Source organism: Ylistrum balloti, unplaced genomic scaffold, assembly GCF_031769215.1.
Source record: "Ylistrum balloti isolate Yb309-2 unplaced genomic scaffold, AGI_CSIRO_Ybal_v1 Utg371562, whole genome shotgun sequence".
Classification (NCBI taxonomy): domain Eukaryota; kingdom Metazoa; phylum Mollusca; class Bivalvia; order Pectinida; family Pectinidae; genus Ylistrum; species Ylistrum balloti.
The window spans coordinates 136170-156798 of NW_026782803.1; the positions used below are offsets into that span (position 1 = coordinate 136170).

Sequence of the window (20629 nt, forward strand, 5' to 3'; positions counted from 1 at the left end):
ACACGTTATAGTTAGAAATAAGTGTTAATCAATAATTTGACATTTTACAATATTTACATATTACACCCACTGTGCAATTCCAATTCCAGACGTTTAATGGTGTCCGATGCATCGTGACGTCACAATGCTCACAAACTAGCTCGAGGATTCGGCTGTTCCAAATAATGTATTTACTCCATTGTATAAGATGAGGGTTGGACCCCTAAGTGGTACTGACAAAATGTCGATAATTATGATAAAAATAATGAAATATTTTTTCTGAATATAATTATAGTTGATATAGAGGCTATTCTGTCAAATTCTTCAAAGAAATGTTTAAATGAAAAGGTTATGGATTTACAAACTTTTCATTTCCAATGTGTGTTAAATACGTTGTTTTACCCATACACTGATGGTTTTTACTGTTGTTGTGTGATACCGTTTAATCTGGCTATACTGTATCTTAGTCTGTATTGATATGTACAATACACTGTGAGCCTTTGTGATATACACAACAGTAGTATTGTGATATTCTATGTTGTTACGTTCACCCCTCCTCACGTCTAGATAAGACCTAATGACATAGATAAAGTTTACTTATATAACACCTTTTCCTAGTAACCTTGATCTCTTATAAACTTTCGCCAACTTTATGTCTAACGTGAAGAATGTGGCGTGAATTTTTTACTATTACAGCTATATGCTTTTTATCTGAAGGTAAGTAATTCCCTGTCTACTTTGTAAACATACTTTACTGTCACGTGACGCATGTTTAAATATACAAATAAATAATATAGACATACGATGTAGTTAAATATGATACAGCAGAGATAAAAACGGAATCATTGTTTACTTGTTACAGGTATAAATATTTAAGAAATATTTCAAAAAGTCATCGTGACATTTAAAAAATTAATTCGAAGACTCCCTGGTGAACAGAATCTAACAGTTAAATCTATTGATATAATTAGTTGGAACTGGGACAATAAAACCAAGAGAGTTAAACAGGATCGTTATCTAAGTTATATGTCATTACATATTGGCTGCTTTTACAAGAACTTCTAAAATTATAAATTTTCTTTTACGATTTCGCAAAAAAGACAACAACGCAAAACATTACATATCTTCTTTACATCTATACTTCGTGTGTATAGCGAACTAGAGTAATTTAACGGAGTAACGAAATATAGAATAATTTGTCATATTCTTACCATGTTTTACATGATTGAAATTTAACTAATAAGGAAAAATAAATTAAAATTTTCATACTTTATCATAAGAAGTGTCTGAAAGTGATTTTTTTAAATGTCCGTGTATACAATATCGTGTTTAAAAACAGAAATGCATAGGTCATGTACCGAAAGCTTCATTGGAAGTTCGTCCGTTCTGATAAGCTGTATATAGACATATAAACCTGGGGGTGAGTGGTAAGCTACCAAAAATTTCTTTACCTGGCTCCGGTACATCTCAAGCCACAACTGAAGTGAACTAGTATTATATTACCAACCTATCTGCCCCTCAATTTCTAAAATCTATTTTTTTAACAGTAAACTTACTTGCTACATTTCTTGTACTTTTTGTGTAGTTGCTATTTCTGCTTTCCTTCCTGTTTGAGATTGGCGCTGTTTATTAACTCTAGACCGGAAGTAGAAATTTTGATTTTATGGGGGGGGGGGGCTTTTTCTTTGGGCGAGCTGACGAATCTGGGGTCTATTAAACCCATATTCAAAATAACATGTTTTTATATACATAAATTTTTGTACATTTAACTTGTGATTTTTATCAATTTTTTTTATTGTTATTACACACATTTTTTTATTTCTAATTAAACGATTCCTCATTTAGAATGTGGCCGAGATGTACCGGTAGACTACTTTCCCAGGAGTGTGACATGCAATTGTTTTCGTTGCGATCACATATACGTACAGTGTCTTGAGTGCAAAATATACCCAGTTTAATATAAAAAAATGTTTGATGTTTTGATCACCATCTTACATCCACCAACATAGGATGGTTTTTCATCCGTTATAAGGGACTTCGGCGTCCATTGGCCGAAAGGATTATCGGGACACCTCAATTTACAATTTAGATTTATAATTTTGTATTTGTTTTGCGTTCTATGTATGTGATGTAATTTATGTAAGATTTGTGTCTTGATAAAGAGGTAGGTTGCCTCGAAAATTTGCCAATTTGCCTTATCCGTACTGTCGTTATTACTTCATTGGTCTTATATATATAGGAAGCTTAACCTGTACACCAGCTGATAAGGTGTGTGTAAACACAACCCCTACTAACTTACATGACACGCTCCCATGTTTGTTATGTCTGACTTCCTCACATAAACGATAAATAAGTTGCCGAAATCTTTACAGTAATTAACAGTCTACTCCTCCCCTGTTTGTCATTCGTTCTATCTATCGTTTTGCTTTTTTGACAGAATTCCTGCTACTCTCGTGATAAATTTTAACTGCATTTAAGTGTTTTATTAAACGAGATCTGATATCTAATTCACTTAATCGATTCGTTTATTTCTTTTTTTCCTTTTGTTCCGTTGTTCCTTTTTGTCGTTCAGCTAATCGCCTGATCTTTCAATAAGAATATGCTTTAGTTTGGCTCTAGATGTAATGATACGAGCTTAACATGAAAATATCTGAACATTATAAATATCTCCTCTACGAGGTTTGGACGCAATATTATGATATTAAATGGTTATATCGTCACTATCATCTTAGAAGGCTACCGTGTCTTAGATTTTCACATTCACGATTGCAGCCCTTCCCCTGGAAAAACGCTTTCTGATGTTATTTGGACACCAATACAACAATCCCGGTGATATGACGAACGAGTTTTCCGGAAATACAGGTGGAAGTAGCAATGTTGGAAATACCGGAAATAGTGGCACTTCCGGTTCACAAAACATCAATAGTATACCGGGCGACGCAACACATTACCTTGATAATACGCACAGCTATTATCATGCTATGTCAGGTGGAAATGCTGGTTATGTTCAACATGCCGGAAACAGTGGGCCAGGTATGTATGCAAACAACAGGAAAATGTCAACGTAATCATAAACAAAACTCAATCTGTGTAGAACTAGGACAAAACACGAGCAAAAGACATATTTACATATGAAAAAAGACAAGGAAAATAAGACCAGGTGTTGCGGAAGAGTAAGCATCTTGTTGTTTCACTGACGATAACCGTGATGTAAATCTTGGTCAATCCAAGCAAATACAAGGTACACAAACAAATCAACATCAAATATGTCCAGTTTCAAATCGCACAAAACATTAGAATATTTTGCAACGAGATCACTTTAACTTTTTCATAGTTTTCATCAACCTACATATGTTGAATGCCTTTGTTTCGGGTTTGTCCATCAGTTGACGTCTTACACGAAAATCATGTTTTTTGGAACAGGCCCTTGAATGGTCGGTGATTTGCCATATTAAACACTGTAAATTTGACAACTTGCTTTTTCATCTCAAAATATTAATTTTAGAGAAATTTCAATTGACAGAAATTGGGTTGCACGTAAATTAATAATAAACCTGACTTTTCTACAACAGATTTACACATCAATCTGACAGTAACTGAAATAAATGAACGGTATTAGACAATGAAGGACTGAAGCATGTAAAAAATATCATAGTTAACAAAGTTCAAAATTGATTACCACACTATATGATTACAGGACAAGAATCGGTCCAGAAGTTGCATTTAAACACCTGGTCACCAGCAGACACAAACCCAGACATGGGTTTCAAAAACGCATGTTCTATAAGATGTCCCGAACAGATTTTCGTTCAGTTTTGTATCAATGTTATAATATTATCAGATTTAAAGACAGTAACTACATTTCCTTCTAATTTTCACAGCTTTCGCTTCCCAGAGTTCTTCTACTGGTCACGGAACCGATCATCTTCCGGGAAAATGTCCGTGGATCGGCTGTTCCTTTGATTGCCAGGATATCGATAGTGTAACGGGATGTATCATCTGTATCAATGGATGCTGTTAGTATTCACATTGTTTATTTTACTTCTGTATAGGGGTCATGCACGCGTTTAAATTTCGTGTCATTCCAGTGTGATGACACTACAGTGGCCAAGTTATCCAAATACCTTTTCATTTTATTTTAGGTTATTTTTCCCATTATAATTGGCCGTACTTTCTTCATGTAATTGTATTTCAACATACACCACTTATCCTTAATAATAATATTTTTTTTATACTTTTTGAAAGCAGTAAACATTGATATAGTAGGGATTTTTTAAAAACAAAATCATGACTATTTTTAGCATCTTCTTCATCTGGTGTAAATGCCAACGGAGGATCCGGAAGTTCATCGAATACCGGAAATAGTGTTAGCACAGGTCCTGGACAATTGGCGGGAGGAAGTAACTCGGTGAATGGAAATCAAACAGGAAATGGTACTGGACAAATTGTAGGGACAACCACTGGTGGTAACAACCCTAATAATGGGTCTGTTCATCAAAATGGCGGAGGAGCAGGAACCAACACTGGCAGTGGTAAAGTATGACTTGTGTATCTGTTTACTAATACTGACAGTTGTAAAGTATGGCTTGTGTATCTGTATACTAATACTGACAGTGAAAAAGTATGGCTTGTGTATCTGTTTACTAATACTGACAGTGATAAAGTATGGCTTGTGTATCTGTTTACTAATACTGACAGTGATAAAGTATGGCTTGTGTATCTGTTTACTAATACTGACAGTGATAAAGTATGGCTTGTGTATCTGTTTACTAATACTGACAGTGGTAAAGTATGACTTGTGTGTCTGTTTACTAATACTGACAGTGATAAAGTATGGCTTGTGTGTCTGTTTACTAATACTGACAGTGATAAAGTATGGCTTGTGTGTCTGTTTACTAATACTGACAGTGGTAAAGTATGACTTGTGTATCTGTTTACTAATACTGACAGTGATAAAGTATGGCTTGTGAATCTGTTTACTAATACTGACAGTGATAATGTATGGCTTGTGAATCTGTTTACTAATACTGACAGTGATAAAGTATGACTTGTGTGTCTGTTAAATTATGATAAATTATGGCTTGATGCAACATGGCGTTTCGGATCGGTCGAATTGACTCAAAAATTACATCATCTTGTGATGTGGAAAGTTTTTACGCTCCTATCAATACAATCAATTTTAACAATGATGTATCGGACACTGTACAGCAAACATAAATATCTGAATATATTCACATTTTTTATATGCCCTTAGCATTACTGATGAATCTTCTAAGGACGAAACAGTTGTACAATGCAATTTAACTCATTATTTGACTCTACTGTGTGTTTATATCTATATTTGTCCAATTCACTTGTGTGTCTTTTGTACTTTCTATTAGTGTAAAGCATACAATCAAAATTAACAGATATGTTTGTAAAAAAATATGTACCAAAATATTCCCAAACCGTATATAAAACTTAAGTTCGTGTTTGTGATACCCTTAACAGGCTGAGAGAGGCACGTGCCCCTTTAAAAATTATATATGGACAATTCTAAATATGCTTAATCCGGATAAGCACAGAAAATTTAAATTCAGTGATATATTATATCTCTCGGTCAAGTTTTATCAGTTCTAATTCACAACAGGGGTTCTAAATATTAGCATCTACAGATCACTGAAACCATGCTGTTAAAATTATACTCGATAAGAAATGCAAAACATGTGGATGGGTGTACTGTATTTAAATCACTGAGTATATTGGTCTATTGGTATGTAAGGCATTACAAATAGAAGACATTTCAGTGGAATTGACATATTTGTGTTGACAAACAGATATCTTAGTAACCAGATATCGCTAATCTCTCGAGATTACAGTTATTGACGTCATACAGCAACTGTGACGTCAGTGGCCCAAGGTATTCGATGCTACACCTAGCAACGAAAAATAATTGAGATTTGCACTAAGAGATAACGTATCCTAATCTGTGATAAATCAGACATTTACAACAGTTATAAGACTATGAAATATGTGCTGAGTTCCATTATTGTTACCTATTTACACTGTATATAAAATGCGTTACAAAATAGGGTCAATTTATCTCGATTTATCTACTTTATCTATTTATCTCGATTTACCTACTTTATTTATTTATCTCGATTTATCTACTTTATCTATTTATCTCGATTTATCTACTTTATCTATTTATCTCGATTTATCTACTTTATCTATTTATCTCGATTTATCTACTTTATCTATTTATCTCGATTTATCTACTTTATTTATCGCTTAATCTGTGTATTTATGTACAATGATTAATTCATTGTTGTACCGTTTCAAAAAAAAAAAATTTAAGTCTAAACTGTATCACTATTCAAACCAATTCAACGTGGTATACGGGTTCCAGCACACACAGAGATCATTAGTACCTAGGATAACTGCGCTGTGAAACTGACACAAATAGGAGAAGTAATAGGTAAAGATAAAAACATGTGTATAAGATATATTGAATTCGGTATCATTACCACCTTCCTAATCAAATAAACGAGAATGAAAATGACCCTGTAAACGATGTATCAGTGTGCTTTATTTCTATTACATACAAGTTATTCTATTTGTAAAGAAAATGGGTTTAACCTATCATCAAAAGTAAACGTATGATAATATTTGGGTTCCATGTCTCCAGGGATCATTTAAAATTTGCATATCTACCCAAGTCAATAATGAGGCGTGATTTTTTTATGTTAAGCTTCATATTCGTACAGGCAAATTGTAAGCAGGATGTCTTGTCGGTTTTTTTCATCGTTTGTTGAGTTCTTCGGAATCGTGATATTCTTCCATCTAAAAGCAGAAAACATGTCGTGAATATTCGCAACACATTACCTCTAAATTTTAAGAACAAAGAGTAAAGTTTAAGAGATGTAAATTCTATCATCAATTCATCCATTAAACGTAACTATGACGTAACTATGACGTAACGGGTGACATAACGGAGCCACTATTGCTTTCAGTCAATAGTTTAAGCATCTTGATACTAATTTTTGCTGTTAATCAGAAATAAAACTCACATATTTAATGACTTTAATTTGTCCATTTGTAAAGCCTATCCAAAGCGTCTGATCGAAGTGGACACACAATGATCGAGGTGCGTCAGAAGCTTGCATTACGATTTTCAGTAGCTGTCCATAACAATCGAGCAGTTCCACAGACTTTGTTTTATGATCTGCAATGACGATATTGTTTAATATATCGAAATCAGCATCTACGGCGAAAAAGTCGGTATTGATAAGGCCTTCGTTGAAATCGTCGTCTGAAGTAAGTGACCTTCCGTTTCCTAGGTAACGAAACAACAACCTTAAGTCATTATCGAATACGACAATGTGTGCGCAGGTTTCACCAGTTCTATTTCCAACAATTATTTGTCCGTTTTGCTTGTTACATTTGATTCTACCAGGCCTGCAAAATAATCGTTGACCTTGGTTGTCTCTTTCGGCAGTTAGAATACGCTGGCCTTTGCCTGTGTACTTCGTCACAACTCTGGTGTTGTCGTCACTGATATTGTACTCCGAGTTATCCGACAGTGTTACCAGTAAAGTACCTTCTACAAATAACATATTCAGTTTATATTATATTCTTTGCATTCATCTTCGAAAGATCAAGAAAAGTTTACAGTAGTTAAAATAAGTTAGTTTCTTTTTCAGTCTAATGCATCAGTAAGACATCTAATGATATAACCCCCAATGTCGCAATGTATTGTAAACTACAAACTACACGTATGTTTTATAGCTGTTTACTGTACTGTCAGAGTTGTGTAATTATTACTGAAATCAAAAGTATACATTGTAAGAGATACTGAGTGGAACGACCCTACAGGGATCGGTGAAAATTAATTTTGAGTAGAATTTTTCTATGATTGCGCCTCGCCATTTAAATTTGGACACGTCTTCCGATCCCTACTGATTTCCCTCAGTAGCCTCATAGGCTTCAAAAATTTAGGCCCTTAGCATCACTGATGAGTCATAGAAGGATGAACCGGCTATATTAATTAATTCAATAAATGGCTCTCCTGTTACTTACTTCTAAATTTGTATTTAAATGTGTTGTTTATTTCTGTGTCTTGTGTACAATCTTCATCCCCGTACTCATAAGCACAGCATGTCGGAAATGAGAAAAACTTACCTTCCGTATTACATATTTGTATGGGTATAAGCGGTGTTGTACTAAATGCCACTTCCGTGTCACCTGACTCTGTCAGGCGCATGATACACTTATCGTGGACATTGGTCAGTAGTTTTTCGCCTGTTGCTAGGGAAGTACATCCGAGCGTTGTAAACCCTAAATGTTCTTTTTTCTCTACCTCTCCAGATCTATCTACGTGACACACTTCCTTATGACGGAAACAGTTTACGATAGAACCGCCATTATTCTTTGGTTTTATCATAAATATTGTGCCAATGGTCGTATGTTGAAAAGACGACAGGACAGAAGGCTGTGCGAGATACTGAAAATAACATTTAAAATGTTAAACATTATATGCAAATGAACAGAGCCATAGCAGTTTCAAATAAAGAGCAGGACATGAAACTACAAATAAATACTGACAAGACGACAAAACCTTGAGGCAAAGCCAATTAGGATATAATGGATAGAAAATAGATATTCAGGAACTCCTAGTTAAACCAAAAGAACATTTATACAAATATTTAGCTTCACGGGTATTAAAGTCCTAGCAACAGATAGAGGGCCGAAAATTTAAAATACCGACATCAATGATAAAATATATATGAGAAGCATTTTTGGGGAATCGCGGGTGTGATCGACGAGGCTTACTCTTTCGGAACACCTGGTCTTATACTCATTGTACCTATTCAGGACTCTCGTGTAAATTTTTCGTTTGTTCATATTATATTTTGTCCTAGTTTTATTGAACTTGAGTATTGATTATGATTATATTGACATGTTGGTATTTTCTTGTTGTTTTTTCCCGGCATTCATTCAATAAAATTCATATTTTCCTTTTCTGTTGTAACCGTATGTATGTATGCTGTCAGCCGTCCATTTTTTCCCTTTGAATAAAAACGTACAACAGACTACATATTATTAACGAAAGACGGAGGCGTACATTCATTATTTGTAATATATCGTTATATCTTAATTTTATCGTTGATCGAAGCCTGACTTAACTACGACAACGTACATCATAACTTGTCCAGGCCCGACCGGATAATTCGAATTAGACGGGGTCTTTGAATTATACGCGTTCGAGATAACGAGATTCGACTGAACTTGACAGTAATTTACGAGTTTCATGCTCAATTAATGCAAACAGAAATATAATATTATAGCAAACATTGTATTGTGTCAATATGTAATGCAGACAAAACTGGTTATCATTTTAAAATCTTTCAATCCTACACCAACACATTGACGTTCAGCATATATATACACTAAAGGACTGCAACTCCGCTACTTAGAACTGGTACATATATCAAAATATTACCATCAAAAAATATATACCAACCCAAGCTGGTAATGATATATCAAATTAATATTCATTAAGTTTTGTTTCATGAAAAAACATTTACATATTTATGCTAATATTGTCTATATATTAGAACCCTCAATGTGTTTATGGGGAATTGGACCACGGATCTTTAATAGTATAAACATACCTTGTATTTCGGGTACTCGGTTTTAATATCGTTCTCATCGTGTTGAATATTCTCTAGTCCTCGCGTATCCATACAGATTTCCTGAACAAATTCAAGCAATTGTTTGGTAACAATCCTATGCATAAGATATTGTAGTGACAGACAGGTTTGTAATGTACATGGGTATAACGGGTAAGATACCTATATGTTTTCCACCAGGTGTCAGCAAGGTTAAGTAGAACCGGAAGCCGATCGATGAAATAAGACAAATACCTGTCTCCCTATAGAGTAATGTCCAGTAATAGACTACACCTGTGACCTGGCGTGTTATCATGTCCTGACAAACGTCACACCTGATATTATTAAGACGAGTACTACTGATTTTGGGGGAGACATATTAACTTCAATGTCAGTTATTGTATAAAATACACACACGTGAATATTACCTTTCAACGCCGAAATGTCAATGATTGTATAAAATACACACAAGCCAATAGTACCTTTCAATACTAATTTGGAGTACGGAATCCTGTCTTCCTTCTTCCTTAATAAACTACTATGGCACGCAGCCTGGTGTCATCGCCTCCTTGTAGTATTTAACATTGTATACCTAAGAATCAGACCTGAACGAGGTGCACACGTGATTTATCTACACGTATACCGAAGCTATGTGATTACATGGATCTGGGCAACTTGCCATACCAGTTTTTATTGTGTTAGGTGTCTATCTGACGCAATCTATTTTGTCCAATTTCAAACAATATCTTTTTCAGATCATAAACAGTATAACATGTTTACATTGTTCTATATTTAAGTTTGTTTTATTACTTTCTAAAAGTGCATTCGATGAAGTGATTGGTAGATATTGCGTACTACAAAATTTGCCAGTTAACCTCTTAAAGTTATACATTTTTGAGAACGAGCTAAAACAAATTCATGTTTCCCAGTAATAAACATTAATTCTACATATATATGTGTGTATACTTGTTCAATCATGCATGTGTTCCCCCGGTGTTTATTACGTAACAGACCATGACCTTTAACCTTTGTGGTGGGTACAATTACTTGCAGTGTTTTGATTTAATTCACCTGAATGGTTACAATTGCACACATGTGTTTTACGTTTGTAAAATTGCTTTTGAAATATGTGTGGGTTTTGTATGTCGTTATTTATTGAAGATTGCTCTTCGCTGATGTGTCTTTTGTTCAATGTTATATGGTATTGAATATGACAAAATCAATATCTGGCTACTCTATTGTACTCTATACACTTGTGACAACATACCTCCACAACTCCTGAGAATGTCTCAATAGGTTGATCTTTCTATTGAAACTCTTTGTTAGTACAGGTTATTTATAGATTTAAGACGTCTTTCTGTTTCTGTTACGTAAGTGTCTGATATATTTATGTTGCTTTCGTAAGTGTCTGATATATTTATGTTGCTTACGTAAATGTCTGGTGTCTTTCTGTTGTGCAGTTGTGTGTCTGGTGTCTTTCTGTTTTGTACCTGTGTGTCTGGTGTCTTTCTGTTGTGTACCTGTGTGCCTGGTGTCTTTCTGTTGTGTACCTGTGTGTCTGGTGTCTTTCTGTTGTGTTCCTGTGTGTCTGGTGTCTTTCTGTTGTGTACCTGTGTGTCTGGTGTTTTTTCTATTGTGTATATATATGTCTGGTATTTGTTTGGTTGTGAACCTGTGTCTTGTGTCTTTCTGTTGTGTACATGTATGTCTGGTGTGTTTCTGTTGTGTAACTATGTGTCTGGTATTTGTTTGGTTTTGTACCTGTGTGTCTGGTGTGTTTCTGTTGTATACCTGTGTGTCTGGTGTCTTTCTGTTGTGTACATGTGTGGCTGGTGTCTTTATGTTATGTACATGTGTGTCTGGTGTCTTTCTGTTGTGTACCTGTGTGTCTGGCGTCTTCCTGTTGTGTACCTGTGTATGGTGACTTTATGTTGTGTACCTGTGTGTCTGGTGTCTTTCTGTTGTGTACCTGTGTGTCTGGTGTTTTTCTGTTGTAATCTTGTGTGTCTGGTGTCTTTCTGTTGTGTTCTTGTGTGTCTGTCATTTTCCTGTTCTGTACTTGTGTGTCTAGTATCTTTCTATGGTGTACTTGTGTGTCTGGTATCTTTCTGTGGTGTATATATGTGTCTAGCGTCTTTCTGTTTTGAAACCTTTTGTCTGGTGTCTTTCTGTTCTGTACTTGTGTGTCTGGTATCTTTCTGTGGTGTATATATGTGTCTAGCGTCTTTCTGTTTTGAAACCTTTTGTCTGGTGTCTTTCTGTTGTGTACCTATGTGTCTGGCATCTTTCTGTTGTGTACCTGTTTGTCTGTAAACATAACAGTTCAAGAAAGACGCGACGATCTATTTTTTCTGTCTGGTCGATATTAAGTAATGTTTTTACAAACTTTGATAGCACGTGACTTAGACAACGACTACATCTTCTGTCTTGGTAAGGTTTAAAGAATAAAACAAAAAAAAACCAAAAACAAACAGAAATAGAACCTTAGACAGTATTCAAATCAATTATGTAACTTTCGGAAACAAGAGTATGTTTAACAGTAATGAAACGACAAGGTATACTAAAGAGCATCAAACACCCATAACGCTTCGATCAGAAATCAGTAAATTTAATTTATATTGTCCATCAGTATTTGTCAGTTCTAATTACTAACCAACACTGCTTTGTGTGATCGTATTCTGGATATTTATTAAATGGGGCTGATGCACTTTCTCATCACAATTTTACTTTCATTCGGCCATTTTGGATTTCTCTGTGTCGCCTCCTCGGGACCATACAATCATTGAAGGACAAAACAGCTAAATGATGCAGTTTAATTTATGTTGTGCTCAATCATATTCTAAATGTGTCTTTCTCGTATAATCTTTGTCTTCCAGGTTCCGTTTCCTGCATGTTACATTTTGCCTCGTTTGAACAGTGGTACAGTTCAGGATATTCACATGTACTTGACAGTATCCTGAAGTCGTGCTTAAAATGTGCAAAATGGAATTATATATGAAGTGTTTGCTGCTTGTTAGTATACCTGGTTTTGTTGCCGTTTACATTGTATTATTTAGGAATGTCCATTATTTACTTGGATTGGCTAAGCGTGTTCTTGATGAAGCAGAAGGCGCTTACTCTTCAGGAACATCTTGTCTTATTCTCCTTCTTCTTTTATAGGAGTCTCCGCCTAATTTTCTCTTTTACTTTGCCCTAGTTGCTATCGTAATATTGTTTGAATTAAGATTATGTTAATATGTCGGTATTTTCTTGGATGTTTTCTCATCAATACTTCGTTCCGTCCTATTTTGATGATTGTAACTCTCCTAGATTTAAACACGTTCGATTCATATCAATACCTAAAATTTCTAAAAGAGCAAGACAATTGTATTATTTAGGTAAACAACATAATTAGTAATTCATAATTAGATTGATGTTGACGAAAATCTTACACCAAGTAAACTTTTTTAGCATTTTGAAAAAATAAATCGATCGATGATCCTAAGAAAAATATTACATTGGATTTATTCCCAGTAATTTTTACTCTCAGGTTATGTTTCTATAATGGCTGACAGATTTACATTTCAGTTTACCAGGTGTCAATCAAACATCGTGAATTTTAGTCCAGTCGTCATTTCACTTATTTTCAATGGAATAGCTGCACAATATAATATATACATGTATACATGATATTATTTTGAAGTCAACAACTATTTAAAGTTACAGGAAATTTATTGAATATTAAAGTTAGCATACTTTAAAATCTGGTTTGTGGCATTTAAATTTAAATCATTGTCATTCTAGGTTGTAAAAATAGGCCCATAGCATCACTGACGAGTTATAAAGGACGAAACAGCCGTATGATTCAGTTCCCCTGTATGTAGTTCGGTGTTGACAGGAGTTGTCGATGTGTGTGTATTTTACACAATCTCTTTCAGCATTATAAACTTTATACGATGATTTGCCTGTAATTATAAAGAGGATCTTTAATAGTGTCTTCAGTAATAACAAATATATTTCACAAGTGTGTCTGATAATTTAGTATCTTTCACAAGTTCACAGCAGGAGTGAAAGATACCAAAGATATTAGATACAGGATGAGGTAAAATACTCGTCCCTAATACCCGCCTTTATTTCACTACTCATTTTCAGGAGTCTCCCTGTAAATGTTTTCTTCTGAACTTGTCCTCGTTTCGTGTTTCATCGATTTTGAATTTGAATCTCGACTTTGTTGACATCTAGGTATATCTGTTATGGTATTTTATTGATACAAATCTGTGTCAACGATTATAGAAATAGACATGGTGATAATCTGTTCTAATTTTAACTGATAATGAATTTTCTCCTGACGTTTTGTTATAAGGCGGTGTGCATGTATGGTCAAGTATGTGAAATGTCAGTAGATGAATTTAGTTAACAAATACTAACCTTAATAATAATTTAATTTGAATTTAAATTATTTATAATTTCGATCATTTTTCTATTCAGCTCCTTCGACATGTCCACCATTTCCTGTCAACTGTCCCAGAGGAAGCGCCATGATGGTCAATGGCTGTCCGGAATGCAACGGTCAGTTTTACATCTATAATTAGATTTACTCGGGTGTCTGCAGTTACTCCTATGTGATTAAGGTCGTATAACCGAAACCGGAAGTCAAATCTCTGGACCTGTAACGTCTACAGAAGTTATCTACAATTGAATCACCCACGTTGTTTTATTCTGTAACTGACGCTGGCATTTTCAGAGTACACTTGACACACATACTTTTGCTATATTAGACAGTGACGAAAATATTTGTATCTAGACCGTACCCTTATTCGACACAATTACTTTCTGAGCTCAAATATTACGATTAAATATAACTGTTTAAATAAGATATTCCATATGTTTTAATGAACAAAGTATTTACCAAAACACATCAAATTACTGTGATATCTGTTGAAGTGTGGAACCATATTTAAGCGTAGCGTCAACGTCAGGTGTACAAAAATTAAATTGATGAAACTATGTTAGTCTGTTGATAAATCACTGTCGCAGAGTAGACAGAATACAAAGTCAGTGTCTTATAATATACACTTCCTTTCTAATCTTTATTTGCTGCCAGGGGCACTGCATGTCTGATTTCCTACCATAGTGTTAGGGACACTTCCTGTCTAATCTCACTATTGTCTGTGACACTGTCTGTCTAATCTCCAAATCAGTGTTAAGGACACTTCCTGTCTAACCTCCTCACGGGAGTTAGGGACACTTCCTGTTTAATCTCCATACTTATGTCAGGGACACTGCCGGTCTAATTTCCTCACCGGTGTAAGGGACACTTCCTGTCTAATCTCCATACTGGTGTCAGGGACACTTCCGGTCTAATCTCCAAACTGGTATCAGGGACACTTCCTGTCTTATCTACTCACTGGTGTTAGGGTCTTTCATTGACTGTTGACACTGTAGTGTATGTTACATTGAGTGTTGGCACTGTAGTGTATCTTTCATCGAGTGTTGACACTGTAGTATGTCTTTCATTGAGTGTTGACACTGTAGTGTGTCTCATTGAGTGTTGACACTGTAGTATGACTTACATTGAGTGTTGACACTGTAGTGTATGTTACATTGAGTGTTGACACTGTAGTGTATCTTTCATTGAGTGTTGACACTGCAGTATGTCTTTCATTGAGTGTTGACACTGTAGTATGACTTACATTGAGTGTTGACACTGTAGTATGTCTTTCATTGAATGTTGACACTGTAGTGTGTCTCATTGAGTGTTGACACTGTAGTATGACTTACATTGAGTGTTGACACTGTAGTATGACTTACATTGAGTGTTGACACTGTAGTATGTCTTTCATTGAATGTTGACACTGTAGTGTGTCTCATTGAGTGTTGACACTGTAGTATGACTTACATTGAGTGTTGACACTGTAGTATGTCTTTCATTGAATGTTGACACTGTAGTGTGTCTCATTGAGTGTTGACACTGTAGTATGACTTACATTGAGTGTTGACACTGTAGTATGACTTACATTGAGTGTTGACACTGTTGTGTATCTTTCATTGAGTGTTGACACTGTTGTGTATCTTTCATTGAGTGTTGACACTGTAGCGCATGTTACATTGAGTGTTGACACTGTAGTATGACTTACATTGAGTGTTGACACTGTAGTATCTGTTTCATTGAGTGTTGACACTGTAGTGTGTCTTTCAATGAGTGTTAACACTGTAGTGTATGTTACATTGAGTGTTGACACTGTAGTGTATGTTACATTGAGTGTTGACACTGTAGTGTATGTTACAATGAGTGTTGACACTGTAGTGTATCTTACATTGAGTGTTGACACTGTAGTATCTGTTTCATTGAGTGTTGACACTGTAGTGTATGTTACAATGAGTGTTGACACTTGGTATGTTTTTTTATACCTCAATGTGTTTACTACCTCGTCTGTATGATATTGATTATTGACACTGTTCAGATATTAAACCCTAGACAGTTTTAGATAAAAACAAAAGAAAGAAAAAAAGAATATGTAAATTTTATGGAAATGACGCAGGGTAGTAAGATAAAAGAAGCTAGAGTGGCTTAGTGGTTAACAACAACTACCAATAGAATTAGAGATGACGTACCAGATTTGTATGGAGTAGAAGGCAGATCGATGAATATAGGTGCTAAATAAAGTCGGATTCATTTCTTAATGGTTTATATCCAACTTGAAAGTAATTGGTTGGATCGTTACGTCCTGTTATACTAATTCCGTTCGTAATGATATATTAAGTTTCGTCGCTAACGATTAAGTTTCGTGTTCAGTATATTTGTAATGTATAATGATTTCTTCTTGATCTAATCTACACAGAGTGATAAAGGTGAGTTTGTAAATTACAAAACCGGTAAAAGTTTTAGATTTGAATTTTTTTACATCGTACAGGATTCATTTTATTGATTTTAAGTTGAAATATTGCAAATTATAATCTGTCACAATGGCAAAGATTAAATGAAATGTTGGGATTCTTTTAACTGAAGAACGTCTCCAAGGAAACAATCATCTTTGTTCCAAAGGCAAAGCATCCCGCATTCTTACATGAGTTGTACTTCTAAAGAAATCAGTCATCGTGAATAGTATGCCATTATTGTCTTTTACAGTGATGACGACGACTGTTGCCATGGTTCACCGAGCCACGTGCCAACCTACTCGGTGTGTAGCGCCTTGTAACAAAGGAGTCTCTATTGACGTCACGACCGGATGTCCTGTTTGTATTTGTTAGAGGAGCTTAATGCTTAAAACATATTTGATTGGCTAAAATTAGTATATATCTATTTAAATTCAGTACAACACCATATAAAATATGCTATTTCTGTTTTTCCTGTTTTACTGACTCGTCCAAAGATATACTAATCTAGATTTTGACTAAATTGCATTTAACATTGACTTGGTTCACCAGTTTTTACAGTCATATCAAAATTTAAGAACACTATATATAAAGAAATATTATTGGAAGAGACCATCAATGTTTAAGTTTTTACAATTATTAAGTACTAGGAATACAAAAGAACTTTGTCAGCTTGGTAAATACATTGTTGAAGCTAACAAGTTAAGAAATTGATGTCTTCTTCTTTCATACTAATAATATACTACTCTCTCCACTTTAGCACTGTGTGTCGTGCCAATATTCATGATTTGTATGTATATACATTGTACTGATGGGCCGGAAGGCCAAAAGTCAATAAAATGAATGAATGAATACTGTATTGATTTTAAAAGAGTGTTTTGTTATTTCATTAAAACAAAACTGTAACTGAAACCCTTGTAGTGTCCTCAGGTTACGTACGATTTCATTAGACATATCGCTTTGATATAGCTTATCAATTCCATTTATTTTTTCAAATATTTCATTAATCAGAATTACAAATGACCCCAAGGTAATGAAAATGTGTCAATATGATAATTTTTATTTATTTACTTATTTATTTATTTATTTATTTATTCGCTATTCTATGCAGTGTGCAATCACAAAGTCCTATGACTACGCATTAAATCAGGGGCTGCGATATTTCAGCAGGTCAGGCGTCAGACACAGAGGAAGATCTGATGTATGGGAATCGATCCCTAACCTCACAAAGTTGAGATAAAAATGTGACCAGAGCTTTTGTTGTGTTGTCCTTTGAAAATACATTTTCCTCGCCAGCTTTGTAAAAGATGCAGCGGTCCACTCGCAAGGTAAAGATAAATAAATTTAATTATACGTCCAAATATCGCCGATATATATGTCGGATAACAGAACGTAAACTCGCCAAGAGCACTTCACTTGTCATCCGTCTGATGATTGTGACAGTCTGTAGCCGTCAAAACGTTTTGTAGACACATGAAATACTCTCACGTGCATAGCAATTTTCAAAACAAATATGCAGGAACATGATAAAGATCAAATCGATATCGAGACATTGACGTGATTAAATTATTGACCAAATAAGAATTACCAGTAGATACGGATTGTGATTCCATAGGAAAGGTGTTTTACTAAGAGCAGTGCCCCAATCATAAAAATATAAAATGTTGTGGAACAGTTGTAAAAACAATTGTTAGCCGTTTTGTGTTCCACCTCAACAGCCTCGATCATATGACGAAGGTGTAATCACAGGATGATAACACCGACAAGGATATAGACCAATGAGTTTTATGACTGACAACATGCTCTAGAAATATTCCATGTGATATGAATGCTCATTAATATGCATGTTTCGTTGTTTTAGACATTTTTCTAATTTCGGAACGTGACACAAAAAATTAACCAATATTTACAAAACGTTTACTCTTCCGGAACACCTGGTCTAATTATCATTGTGATGTTTCAATGTCTTCCTTTCTTTCGTAGTTTGCCTTTTATCGCTTTTGAGGCCGAATTAAGATCGTTACCCTTGATACGGTAACATGTCCCCTAATTAACTCACACTATACTGAGAACTGGTAATGGCAATCTGTATTCAAAAAGCATAGGACAATTATTTTACGAGATCAATCCTATTTTTTACAACAAAACACAAATGTATGTAGACCTCTTATTTATTTCTTAACAGATAAACTCAGCGTTATGTTGGAACACATACAAGGCAGTATGACTCTTTTGCCGCCATGTCGCCGATATATCTGTGAAAACAAAAACAGACACATCAGTGATATTGAAAAAAAAACATCTTTGCTCATTTTATATTTGCGGGCTGGGGGATTTAAGCTCGAAATTCTATACCACTGTTTACATAAGCGCGAAATTTAAATCACCATAAACTTGACCGACCCGGAACAACCATGAAATAATAGCCCCGGGAAATTAAAAACTATGCCGTAAATTAGGACCAGAGATGACGTCTCCTATTGTAATGTGGCCAGGTTCAGTGGTGGAATTTGGATTTTGGCAAAAGGAGGTGGGGTCTTTAAAAATATAAAGTCATCGCCCCTCACAGACATTTAAAATGTTGAACTATCTTTGAAAAATGCAGATTATACATCAGTAAACACCAACAAAGAGAAATAATGTCTTATCTTTACATTTAGATAGTTATTTTCATCTTCATTTACTCTACTTGAAAAAGTGACCATCGTTATTCATTGACCGTTATACGCACTGAGGCAGCAGGCCGATAACTGACGGAATAGCAAAACAGTTTTGGCGGAAACGTTTCTCAACTACAGTAAGTAAACAGAAAATAGTTCCACCATTATATGAATTTATTACATTTCTTTGAGACATTTTCAATGGTTAATATAAATTCACATGAAATTTTGAGTTTTAATTTTATATAAAATGAATTCACAAAATGCAGAGTTTAAGAACAAACACATCAGCGGATTCTCACTAATTTTTACCGGAAGTGAAAAGAAGTCCGGCTTCCTATGCGCCAGACTTGAACATCAATTCTGTTTGTAAGGTCAATGTCGTTTGAAACAAATTGTGATATTATATCTAAATATTGAATTGGAATTAACACAAATTAATTATACACAATCACCCCAAATCCAATAACACTATGACACCAAAATGCCAATGGACTGTCACATAATCCGATGTGTTTCATAGCGTACCAAATGAAACGAACCTAAAGGTATATTACCACTTGTTAGCTACAGGACGTCACAAAGAAGTACACTTTATCTAAGCCAGAACAATTCTCTCCTTTCTAAACAGATAGGATTTTTTAAATGTCTCCATTACCTAACTTTTGAGTTTATTTCTATGGATTCTCTCCCCTTGCCGAGACATATCAGAGTTTCCGAAATGGTAATTATGGCTGAATGCCCGTTGTCAGTAAAATGTGACCAGGCGGGGTGTCCTGCTGGCGGCCTTCGGTAGTATACTTCAGTGTAGTAATATAACTACAGGTTCACTCGATGTCAGTATAACGTGACTGGGTGGGGTGGCCGGCTGGGGGCCTTCGGTAGTATACTTCAGTGTAGAAGTATAACGACAGGTTCACCCGTTGTCAGAATAACGTAACTGGGTGTGGTGTCCTGCTTGGGGCCTTCGGTAGTATACTTCAGTGTAGTACTATAACGACAGGTTCACCCGATGTCAGTATAACGTGACTGGGTGGGGTGGCCTGCTGGGGGCCTTCTGTAGTATACTTCAGTATAGTAGTATAACGACCGGTTCACCCCTTGTCAGTATAACGTGACTGGGTGGGGTGTCCTGCTGGGGGCCTACTGTAGTATACTTCAGTGTAGTAGTATAACGACCGGTTCACCCGTTGTCAGTATAACGTGACTAGGTAGGGTGTCCTGCTGGGGGACTTCTGTAGTATACTTCAGTGTAGTAGTATAACGACCGGTTCACCCGTTGTCAGTATAACGTGACTGGGTGGGGTGTCCTGCTGGGAGCCTTTAGTAGTATACTTCAATGTAGTAGTAAAATCGACATCATTCCCACAATATTACAAGGAGACTTACCACTGTCTCCCGAAAACACAGTCACATAGTGGGGTCACCTTATATAACCATAGATAATAAAAAAATGTTAATAAAAAAAAACATACGTAGAACCAA

The 20629-nt window shown here is 35.2% G+C and overlaps 1 protein-coding gene across 1 annotated transcript; it reads left to right on the forward strand.

The window, feature by feature from the left end:
* Positions 1–647: 647 nt before the first annotated feature.
* On the forward strand, positions 648–16859 carry LOC132563023 (N66 matrix protein-like). The gene is made up of 6 exons (XM_060227786.1): positions 648–696; positions 2752–3012; positions 3861–3995; positions 4281–4511; positions 14097–14177; positions 16738–16859. The coding sequence occupies exons 1-6, from the start codon at positions 648–650 to the stop codon at positions 16857–16859; spliced, it is 879 nt and encodes a 292-aa protein (XP_060083769.1).
* The last annotated feature ends 3770 nt before the right edge of the window (positions 16860–20629 follow it).